Below are 11,577 nucleotides of genomic sequence, written 5' to 3'. Positions count from 1 at the left end.
GGGGCTGATAACTTATGTGCAAATATTATATACACCTGTACCCTGAGGCTTAACATTTCCACTGCTAAGAATTATCATACGGATATACTTATACATAGCAACAAATATTATATATAAGCTTCATAAGGACAAGGACCATGTGGCTCTAACTTACTTTTGCATTATGAGGATCTCATATGAGGCTGGCATGTAGGTACTTAATAAATACTTGGTGTATGAAACGTGCTCATTTCAGTACTATTTGTAATGAAGAATCTGAAAAATTTATCTCATGGTAAGATACTATTGAGCTATTAAAAGAGAAAAAGTAAATGGCTATATGCTTTTATGGATATATTATATTAGTAAGGGGAGAATAGCAAGCTGTACAGTATTGCCTGAGCGTACTCCTATCTGTGTGCATAAAAGAGCACACATACACAGAAGCATGCTTGGATAGGTATAGGAACTTTCTGGAAGGGCAATGAAATGGAAAGTTGCAGTCGGGGTGCAGCGTATACATCTGGCAGCGATGTTTGAATTTTACCAGGTGCATTTATTACTCTTACTGCTATTTCTCCTACAAACAGGCATGTTCATACTGCTGTCCAGTAAACATTCTAGAAAGACCATCACTACAGCATTCAGAGCTTAGAGACTCTCTTCTAGATTAAATGGCAGTGATGAGAGATGCCTGGAAGTGGTGCTTTCACAGCTAGGGTGCCAGGAGCAAGTCACAAAAAGCTCTACTTGGAGTTTGACTCTGTTTTCATAGGTTACATCATAAAACATGCTGACTTTAGTATATTTATTTATTTGAAGTGTGGGGCTCTGAGGATGTGGTGAGAAGAGGGTGTGGCTGAGAAGCATGGAGGGTAGAAGCCTCGCAGTCTCTGGCAGAAATCTTTCCCTTTGTATGGGCATGTGGTATTTTTTTTATTATTAGATCATAACTCTATATGTACATTACTGCATTTATGGGGTACAATGTGCTGATTTTATCTGTAATTTGGAATGTTTATATCAAACTGGTTAACACATCATTCACCTCGTATTAATGAAGGCGGAATTCCTTCACCATCTACTCAACTTCCTCCATTGCACTCAACCAACTGCAATTTCCAGAATGTGTAACTTTTTCTTACACCTTTGAATAAATTGTCTCTTCTAGAAACTTCTCAATTCCACTATCTCCTTCTTCACTCCCTTCCCCCTTCTCTGGACCCCACTTACTCACCCTTCCTGTCTCAGCTCCTATTGTCGGTGCCCGCTGTGGCGCCCCATCACCCCAAGAATAAAAACAGCTGGGACACAGATCGAAGGTACATGCCCGCACAAGGTGGGCTTCCCAAAGGTGCAGGAAGAGCCCTGAGTAACCTCTGCCGTGGCCTTTTATTGAAGCATTATACAACAGGTGTGAGGGCCCTGCGTACTGGACCTACATGCTTAATGATTGCTACGTGCTTTTTCTCCATGGGCTGGACTCCCACCCTGTAGCACCACAAATGTCCAAAGTATAACACCTACTTGCTAATGATCTTATCTCATTAGCACATGCAGTTACTTCAGGGCTTGTCTCTGGGCAGCGAAACTTCCCCATGCCAGCTGGGAGATTGTCCCACTCCCAGCGCCTTCTTCAAGAACTTATGGCTGCTTCTATAAGCCTGGTGCTTAGTCTCCTTCACCTATAACACTCCCTTATGCATTCATAAGATTGGGATTATCAGTTTGTTTTGTTCCCCCAGAGGCTGAAAGCTTGTTGAGATACAGTTGTGGTCTTTGTCTGTTACTATATCCCTGGTTCCTACCACAGTGTCTACACTATTGAAGACATTCTGTAAATGTTGAATGACTGAATGCAAGAAGAGTCACCAGCTGACATGACAAGGAAATATCTATTTTATCACAACTCACTTCTAAAGGCTTTGCAATTAGGATATGTGTTTGTTATTAAATTATCCAATTAGAAGGTAAAATTGAACCCATGAAGGGTACTTGAGGTAATCTGACATGGCAAATAATTTTGGCACCTATTTTTGTTTATATACAAATGGATATATCTAGAATTGGTCATACTTTCCATCCAAGTGCTACACCTCATTTCTTCCATTTAGGCTCAGCTATTTGGGGAATATTAATTAAATATTCTAAGCTGTCTTTTCACTTGGAGTTTTTAAAATTTCAGATTAATATGAGGGTACTGATGATCAGGTTACATTTTTTGCATTTGTTAGGTGAAGTCCAAGTTGTAGTTGAGTCCTTCGCCCAGGGGTGTTCTATATACCCCTACATTGTGGCCATTAGGTGAGAGTTTATCAATCCCGTTCCCTCCTCTCTTCCCCCTCCTCCCCCCTCCCCATCTGTTCATTAAAGTTTTTCTTAACTCCTCTAATTTATTACATTATTTTTGTTTTTTAAATTAAAAGTTCACCTTGATTCCATATAAGGACTAAGCATAAGAGAAGTGGTACCTGGGATTATTTAATAGTCTCTTTCATATCTAAAGTGCTGAAAAATATTTTCTGTATTTAAAAACTAACTAGACTTGTTTGATTTCTCCATTCAAGGCATGCTCCTTGCTGGGTTTCTCATCAGAAATATCCCAATTATCAGTGATAATGTACAGATCAAACATAAGTGGTCTTCCTCTTTGAGAAGCATAGCCTTGTCTATCATACTGGTTCGCGCTGGCCTTGGTCTAGATTCAAAGGTATGAAGTGTTAGTTTCTAATTATTGAACAGGAATTGTGTTCCTTCAATATTCCAAAGATTTAGGATTGCTGAGATTTAGGAAATGGATGTGGATGCTTTGCATGACGTTCTCCAGAAGAAAATAGACTTTATTTCATGAAGGATTGTTTTGCATATAGAACCTGGGGCTTCACAAGACCTCAGAAGATGTTCCTGTACTTTTTCTTGGAGAAAGGTGGAGTCTATGGTGACAGTATGGAGAACAAAGGCCCCCCCTTTTTCTCTGACAGATATATAGTCTACGATTAGTGAATAACAGTCACAAAGAGGAAAACAATATATTTTTGGTGTGCAAAGCCCTGTTTATGGCTAACTATACTGGCTTAAGAAACTGTCCAGTATTTAGAAGGAGTCTCAAATATGAATTTTTAAATGTTTTTTTGTATGTATGTTTCTTAACACAGGGATGACTGTTCTTGCAGGATGAGGTTCTTTCACAAATTATAAACTAATAAATACTGAGAGGATTATATCAGCTAGTGTGGGGATTATGAGCACCGACTCTGGAAGCAGTCTGCCTGAGTTCAGACCTGGCCCCACCACTCACCAGTTTAATTATCTTGGGCAAATGACTTTAACCTGTGCCTTTTCAGATGCAGACATCTTAAAATGGGGATAATAATACTACCTTTCTCAAAGGGCTGGTATGAGGGCTAAATAAGCTGTCTCTAAAGTACTTGGAATGCTGAAACATTTGATAAATAAAGCTCATTACTTGGAAAATTCATGATGACCCAGACATGGTTGAATGCTAATGGGATGGCAGGGAAGGTGGTCTTCCCTATACATCTTCAGAGGGCGAGGTTATTCTGTCTGTTTTTATGTTGCAGGCCCTGAAGAAATTGAAGGGTGTGTGTGTCAGGCTGTCCATGGGTCCCTGTGTCGTGGAGGCGTGCGTGGCTGCTCTTCTTGCCCACTTCCTAATGGGCTTACCGTGGCAGTGGGGATTTATACTGGGGTAATGGCTGTTTCTTTATTACATAAAAATATGCTGAGATGTTTAGGACTTTCACTGATTCCAAGAGAATGCATAATAAAGAAGAATTAAGAATTCTTCTTAAGGACAGTGAAATTAAAATTAAAATTCTGAAATTAAAATTCCATTAAGAATTTTCTTAAGGACACCAGACAGTGCAACCTAGATACTCCAGCATAATCTAAGTATTCAAACTTTAAAAGTCTGCAACTTTGTAGGTCCTTACTGCAAAAGTTAGCACCTACTATTCAAACTAGTAAAATGAGGGTCTTTTGCCTGCACCTGATTCCATGCCTGTGCGGGAGGTGCCTGATGTCACTTCAGAGTCTGCACAAGGAATAATCAACATAGCAGTTCTGTCAACAGCTATCTTTGTTTGCTTCTCGTCACCAGATTACTGTGACTCAGTGATTTTGATGTCTCTTTCTTCCACTCTCAGTTTTTCACTTCCAGTGGTTAAGAGACATGAGAAATAAATAAGTACAAGACTTAGTAAGAATTTAGTGCTAATAAGTAGCAAGAAGCATGAAATTCTTGCTTCTCGGTGAGACACAGTAGGGCAGGATTGTAGTCCCAGCTACTTAAGAGGCGACTTAAGAGGTGAGAGGATCCCTTAGGCAGGAGTTCAGGACCATGGTGAGTCACGATCATGCTTGTGAATAGCCACTACACCTCAGCCTATGCAACATAACAAGACTTCATCTCTTAAAAAAAGAAAAAGAAAGAAAGAAAAAAAAATTCTTACTTCTCATGGTTAAGATTCTGGAGCGCTGCTGCCTGAAATCAAATCCCAGTTCTATAATTTTCCACTATGCAATCTTTGACAGGTTATTTAATCTCTCTATGCTTAATTTCGTCGTTTATAAAATGAAGGTAGATTGCATCTGTCTCATAAAGTTGTAAAGATCATATTAATTAAAGCATGTAAAGTGCTCAAAATGGGGTTTGTACACGGTAAGCACTATGAAATGTTTCCACTGTTTGAACGGCTGCTACTGTCAGTGTCACTGTCCTTGTCATTATGGAGCTTCTCCTTCCAATCTGTTGTCTGAGTCTATACACAAGCCCTGAGAGAAGGCCACACATCACTAGATTCTGATCCAGAAAGTCCATGGCAACGTTTTTTTAAATCTCATAACATGAATGTTGTGTTTAAAAAAGGGGAGTGTCCGGGGGGGGCTTAACCCCCTTAATTCTTCCTTACCACTCATAAATATATATCCTTAGGCAACCTAAGTGGTTCCAGAGCAGGCTGTCCCTACCACACTTTGAAAACAGCAGTTGTGTAGAACTTTGTGTGTATATGTGTTTCTGGTTTGGTGCTTTTCTGCTATTTGAAAGACTGTAGTTATCCAAAGTGTAACATTTAAAATAGTGGAGCTTATTATAAGTTCAAAAAAATAATGATAATGAGTAAAATATTACCATAAATGTTTAAAGTGCCGCCTGCGTAGTTTTGTTTTAGGTGCCGTATCTCCAGCTGTTGTGGTGCCCTCAATGCTCCTTTTGCAGGGAGGAGGTTATGGAGTTGAAAAGGGCATCCCCACCTTGCTTATGGCTGCCGGCAGCTTTGATGACATTCTGGCCATCACAGGCTTCAATACCTGCTTGGGCATGGCCTTTTCCACAGGTAAGCTAATCAGCTCACAACACGCTGTTCTCTCGTGCTCTGCAGACGTAGGTTCAAATCTTACAAGTGTGGCATGTCTGCTTGATAATTGATTAAGGCAAATTAAAAATAGGGAGACAACATCCAGGGTTCTGTACCTAAGGAGGAACTAGAAGCTACCTCTCTTTACTTTCTTCGTCCCTCTGGATAAAGACTGCTCGAGTAGCATGTGGGAAGTGAGGATAAAAGTGTAGATAAAAATAAGGCTTAAAGAAGGAGAACATCTTCTGCTTGGAGTGATCTGGGTAAGTTTAGTCCTGGAGACTTAAAGGATCAGCAGGTTTTTCAGTGAGCACAAATGACACAGAGCAGTCCAAGTGGAAAGAACAGCATGTTTTAAAAATGGAAACAGTTTCTGTTCTCTTATCTTTAGTTTTTTTTTAGGATACATTAAAATTTGGTTTAATACTTCTTTGGGGGAAAAAATATCACACTTTTAGTGAATGAACAAGAAACATTTTTACAGGAGCAGTAGGCTATTATTTTTAACTACCATGCCATGAATTCATAGGGAAGAGGTTCCAGTAGCTCAGGGAGGTACCTTGCCATTAAATATGACAAAGCATTGATTAACTTTTGAATTCATGGGAAATAGGGTCCAGCACCTTTATCACTGTTACATGGGGTCTACTGGTCATCCTGTGTGCTATGTTGTACACTTATTATGCCATGAGCTCATGGGAAATAAGTAGGTTCTTGCACCTAAAAGCATGGGTCCACTGGTACTCCTGTGTGCTATGTTATATACTTATTATGCCATGAATTCATAGGGAATGGGTTCCAGGAGCTCAGGCTCCTTTCTATTGGTTCTCACAAAGTGGGCTTCTCTGGGTGGAGCAGGCTGGCACTTCAGTTGAACCCAGGTACCTTTCTCTTTGTATTCTTTATTATTATTATTTTGCAGGTTTTGGCCAAGGCTGGGTCTGAACCCGCCACCTCTGGCATTTGGGGCTGGTGCCCTTCTCCTTTGAGCCACAGGCACCGCCCCCTTTCTCTTTGGCTTCCTTCTTTTTCTGATCATTTTTCTTCACAAATTTCAGGAAGCTATCTCGGCTCTTAGAGTGCTTAATATGCTCAATACGAACATTAATCCTCTTGGCAAGAATCTTGCCCTTAACTTGTTTGTTTATAACAATGCCAACAGCATGCTGGGTAACTTCGTAGACTCTTCCAGTTTTGCCGTGGTAACATTTGTGTGGCCTGCCTTTGTGAACAGTACCCATTCCCTTGATGTCTACAATATCACCTTTCTTGTAGTTTCACATATATGTGGCCAAAGGAACAACTGCATGTTTTCTAAAAGGCCTAGAGAACATGTATCGGGGGCCTTTCGTTTTTCCCTTTGTGTTTGCCATTTTAGTGAATTACTGAGAGACGGCATCTCCGGCTGAAAGGCTCATCTTTAATATTTTAAGGGTAATAACAGCAAAGACTTTAATGGGTGCCATTCATACGTAGTGTATTAAATAGATGTATTCTGTTCCAAGTCATAATAAAAGAGGAACTCAGGATGTTTTTTATCTCCCACTTTTATTCAGCACCTCTGTTAAACTGATAAGAACAGATTACACTTGATCTTAGCCAAAAGACCAGGAAGTGATTCAATACTTTTATTATCCTTCGGTACAGCTCAAGTTTAAGTTCATTCCTTAATCTTATGTCCAAAATTGGCAATAAAACTTCCAAATGCATAGCACTGATAAAGTATAATTGTCACCCGAGTTTAACTTCAGATTGTGTAGTGGGAGCACACCTTCTTGGAAAATTATGTATTCTCATTCTCTCCAGCCCCTACAGTTATATTCTCACTTTATGAACATGTGTGATTTATCAATCACCTAGAAACCCACACTTTCCCCTTGCTCCAGGGTCTGGTTTCTATCCAGTCCTTGGTGAATTATTCTTCTCAAAACACTGTTTCCATAATGCTACTTTCTTGTTCAAGAGGCCATGAGGATTCACTGTTACCTATTAAGTCCAACCTGTGCTCTGTCTTTAACTCTACTGTACCTATCCAAACTTACATTCTTACCATTGTCTCATGTAAACCTTTAAAACTATGGTCCTCAGCCTTAGCTGCACACAAGAATTACCTAGGGGGGGGTTAGAAAGTACTGTTATGTGGGTCCTACCTTAGAGCAGCTAAACCAGAACTTGTGAGAACGCAACCCTGTACAGCCTGAATTAGGAACCACAGCTTTACAGCAGCAGAGTTTGCATTAGAATCATGGTGGAGGGAAGGGGAAGGCCACAGGTAGTTGGAGTTTCATGATCTGGAGGGTGGGGAAGGTTGAAGAACCTTCCTAGTTGACTCTGCAAAATTCTCTCCCCACCCCGACCAACCAAGGAGGGGTGCTGGACCGGAGCCCTGCAAGACTGACTGAATTAGAATTTTTAGGGATGGGTCCAAAGAAGTGTTTTTCTTAAAAACAACCCTACTGCACCAGAGACTGAAACTCATTAGCTACTTTCTACACATTTATGGTAAATTACTTGCGTAATAGGTTCAGTGTAATGTTCCTGTCACAGCTAGATGCTTTGACAGTCATACCATTACCCAGCAAAGGACTATGCTAGCCAAATAAAATCACTTCAGAGGTTATTTTTTTTTTTAGATAAAAGCAATGATTACTATAATAACAAGAAACCAAAAAAACTAGTTAGTACATTTTTTTCTTAGAACAATCTGTGAAGAAGGGCTTTATTTGTGCAGCAATTTTAATATAATTTTCTACATAATGTGCTAACAAAAGAAAATTTTTTTTAAGTTTCCTAAATTCTGTGTGCTATGGGGTAAAATGTAGCTCTACTTACCCCTGTACTGCAATTAATAAAGACTCTAAGTGTAGTTTCAAAAATAATTTATTTCAGATCTACTTTCAGAATGATCAATTTGAAAAGGAGTAAGTCTTCTGCATTTATTGCAATAAGAAGACTATTTTAATTCCCAGACTCTTCAGCTGTTCTATTCTGTACATACCAGAGCTTCTAAAATCGATGTACATTTATTATTAGAAAAGTAGGTTCTTAACTGGTAATTTAAAAACTTAATTAAATGTGTATATTCCCCTCACCTATATATAGATAGTATATAATAGAATAGAATAGATTAGCTAAGAATCATGAATTTTGTCTTTCATATTTTCTTAGGCCCTTCAAGTAGATTTTTATGGAAGTAAATGTACAAAATAGGGCATAAATCATGCCTTATGCCTATTTTAAAATTTGTCTCCAATAGTACACATACTTTTCTTATAAAATAGGCCCACTTTATCAGACATTTTAAATTGCATATATTTAAGAAGGTGGAAAGCAGAAACTGTCTAAAAATTTCCTTCTGTGTAATCAGATGCTTTATGTTGCTGTTTTTAGGACAAACAAAAACTTGTGTACTTATCAGATTTGAAGCACTACCTAAAGTTTTTCTTCTTGTGTATTTTTTTAGGCTCTACAGTTTTTAATGTCCTTAGAGGATTTTTGGAGGTGGTCATTGGTGTGGCAGCTGGATCTCTTCTTGGATTTTTTATTCAGTACTTTCCAAGCAGTGACCAGGTAAAAGAAATAATCTGTGGGGAAGTTGTGCTCTAAAATACCATTGGAAAAACGTTCTAAGACGGTTTCCTCTAAGCTGGGTATAAAGGACATATTTGAGAAATTAGTCCCCCATTTTAAAATTGCTTGCTGTTTTATCAGTGCTGTTCGGGAGATGCATGAAGTTGGCTACATATAGAAGGTTTTAGTGCATTTCTGGAATTTTTCTGTTTTATATTCTGTACATTTCACATTTTGCTGCAAATCAAATGCCATCAATTTCAAAGTAATATGATATGCAGATTTTTTAAACTTCCATAATATCCAACTAAACCAAGATGTATAATGGCTTTTTTGGTCCCCCTTTATACCTTAGATTCTAACTGCGTGCAGAGGTGTCTGTAGTCTCAGTTACTCAGGAGGTTAAGGCAGGAGGATCTCTTGAGTCCAGGAGTTAGAGTCCATCCTGGGCAACATAGCAAGACCCCATCTCTAAACAAATAAATGAATGTGTATACATACACACACACACATATATATATATATATATGTTATCCTTTAGTGCCACTCTGTTCAGTACAACAGGAGCTAGCTACATGTGGTTGTAGCAGATACAGAACATACCCTCAGACAGAACAGATTCAGAATATTTCTGTTATTCTCACTTCAGCAGCACCTGCACTAAAATTTGAATACTTCTGTCGTCACTGAATATCTATTGGGAAGCTTTGCTCAAGTACAATCCACACAGTAGTCCATTAAGAGAGTACTACTAATATGACCACTTTATTGACGAGGAAATTGAGGCAGGATTAAGTGACTTGCACAAGGTCATAGCTAGAAAGCAGTAGAACTGAGAGTGAACTCAGGCAACATACCTCCAGAGCTCACATGTCTCCAAGTCAAGCACTTTTAAAGACCCATTTCTAAAGTAATCAAGAGGTTTAAAGGGCTGAACAGGAAAAAGCAATGGGAAAGAAGTTCACCCTTCTTCGACTTCACCTAATGTTCACAATGCAAAGGTACATTTCAAAACCACTAAGAGTATATTATAAATGTCTTACCACAAAAAAGAAGTGAGGTGGTGGTTATGTTAATCAGTTTGATTTAAGCATTCCACATTGTATATCAAATCACCACATTGTACCCTATAAATGTATGCAGTTATGATTTAATAAAAATTAAGTTAAAAAAACCAATAGGCAGAGCCTGTAGCTCAGTAGATAGAGTGCCGGCCACATACACCAAGGCTGGCGGGTTCGAACCTGGCCTGAGCCAGCTGTAACAACAATGACAACTGCAACAACAACAACAAAAAATAGCCAGGCGTTGTGGTGGGTGCCTGTAGTCCCAGCTACTTGGGAGGATGAGGCAAGAGAATTGCTTAAGCCCAAGAGTTTGAGGTTGAGATTGCTGTGAGCTATGATGCCACGGCACTCTACCGAGGGTATTCTGTCTCAAAAAAAAAAACAAAACTGCTCTAAGTCTGTAACCTCTTAAAGCTTTTTGGTATTCACAAATTTAGAAAGAAAAAAGCAAGGGAGCATTAAATTAAAGAGAGTAAACTGAGAGCCCAAAAATAATACTGATGTGAGATCTTTTTTTTTTTTTTTTTTTTTGGAGACAGAGTCTTACTATGATATGTTGCCCTTGGTAGAGTGCTGTGGTGTCACAGCTTACAGCAAATTCAAACTCTTGGCCTTAAGTGATTCTCTTGTCTCAGCCTCCCAAGTAATTGGGACTACAGGCGCCCACTACAATGCCTGACTATTTTTTGGTTGTAATTGGCCCTGGCTGGATTTGAACCTGCCAGCTCCTATGTATGTGGCTGGCACCCTGGCCACTGAGCTGTGATATGATATCTTTAACCATCACAAAAACTCTAGGATGAGTGTCAGGGATGAGGAAACAAAGCTTGGAAAGGTTAAGAAACATAGCCACGGTATACAGCAATAATGTAAAAAAAAAAAAAGCTATAATATTAAACTTCCTTTGTCTGAGTCCAAAGCTCATGTACTTTTTTTGCTATTATATTAAGTCCTGTGAAATTTTTCATTGACAACTACAGAGAAAGTGAATTGATGTTCCTAAAAGAGAAGGCTGTTTTGTACATGCACTAATTCTTCTTTTGTTTAGGAAAAGAAAGTAAATGTTACGTCATGCATTTATTTTTTCTTTTTACACAAAAACAGTTTTTTATTTTCCTCTAAACCCTAATTATATAGATTAAAAATCAATTATTTGGTCTGGGTGTGGTGGTTCACACCTGTAATCCTATCACTCTGGAAGGCTAAGATGGGCAGATTTTTTGAGCTCAGGAGCCTAAGCAAAGTGAGACCCAGTCTTTACTAAATATAGAAAAATCAGCCAAGCATTGTAGCAGGTGCCTGTAGTCCCAGCTACTCTGGAAGCTGAGACAAGAGGATGGCTTAAGCCCAAGAGTTTGAGGTTGCTGTAAACTCTGATGATGCCACAGTACTCTACTCAGGGTGACAGAATGAAACTCTGTCTCAAAATAAATAAATAAAAAATTTGAAATACTTAAACTAATCATTTTTTTCCTCCTATAGGACAAACTCATGTATAAGAGAGCATTTCTTGTTTTGGGGTTCTCTGTGCTAGCTGTGTTCAGCAGTGTGGATTTTGGTTTCCCTGGATCAGGAGGACTGTG

The 11,577-nt window shown here is 38.9% G+C and overlaps 1 protein-coding gene and 1 pseudogene across 1 annotated transcript in view; one reads left to right on the top strand and one right to left on the bottom strand.

The window, feature by feature from the left end:
• SLC9B2 (solute carrier family 9 member B2) overlaps positions 1-11,577 on the top strand; it is a 41,616-nt gene that overhangs the window by 15,087 nt on the left and 14,952 nt on the right. The window contains exons 5-9 of the mRNA XM_003796357.3: positions 2,547-2,689; positions 3,561-3,688; positions 5,161-5,336; positions 8,821-8,927; positions 11,477-11,574. Of these exons, the coding sequence (XP_003796405.1) occupies positions 2,547-2,689; positions 3,561-3,688; positions 5,161-5,336; positions 8,821-8,927; positions 11,477-11,574 (652 nt within the window). The remainder of the gene's footprint in view (positions 1-2,546; positions 2,690-3,560; positions 3,689-5,160; positions 5,337-8,820; positions 8,928-11,476; positions 11,575-11,577) is intronic.
• On the bottom strand, positions 6,766-6,976 carry LOC111727392 (annotated as a pseudogene).

The sequence above is a fragment of the Otolemur garnettii genome, unplaced genomic scaffold (genome assembly GCF_000181295.1).
Source record: "Otolemur garnettii isolate 467f Iridium unplaced genomic scaffold, OtoGar3 scaffold00103, whole genome shotgun sequence".
NCBI classification, from domain to species: Eukaryota; Metazoa; Chordata; class Mammalia; order Primates; family Galagidae; genus Otolemur; species Otolemur garnettii.
This window is presented reverse-complemented; position numbering and strand designations above follow the sequence as displayed.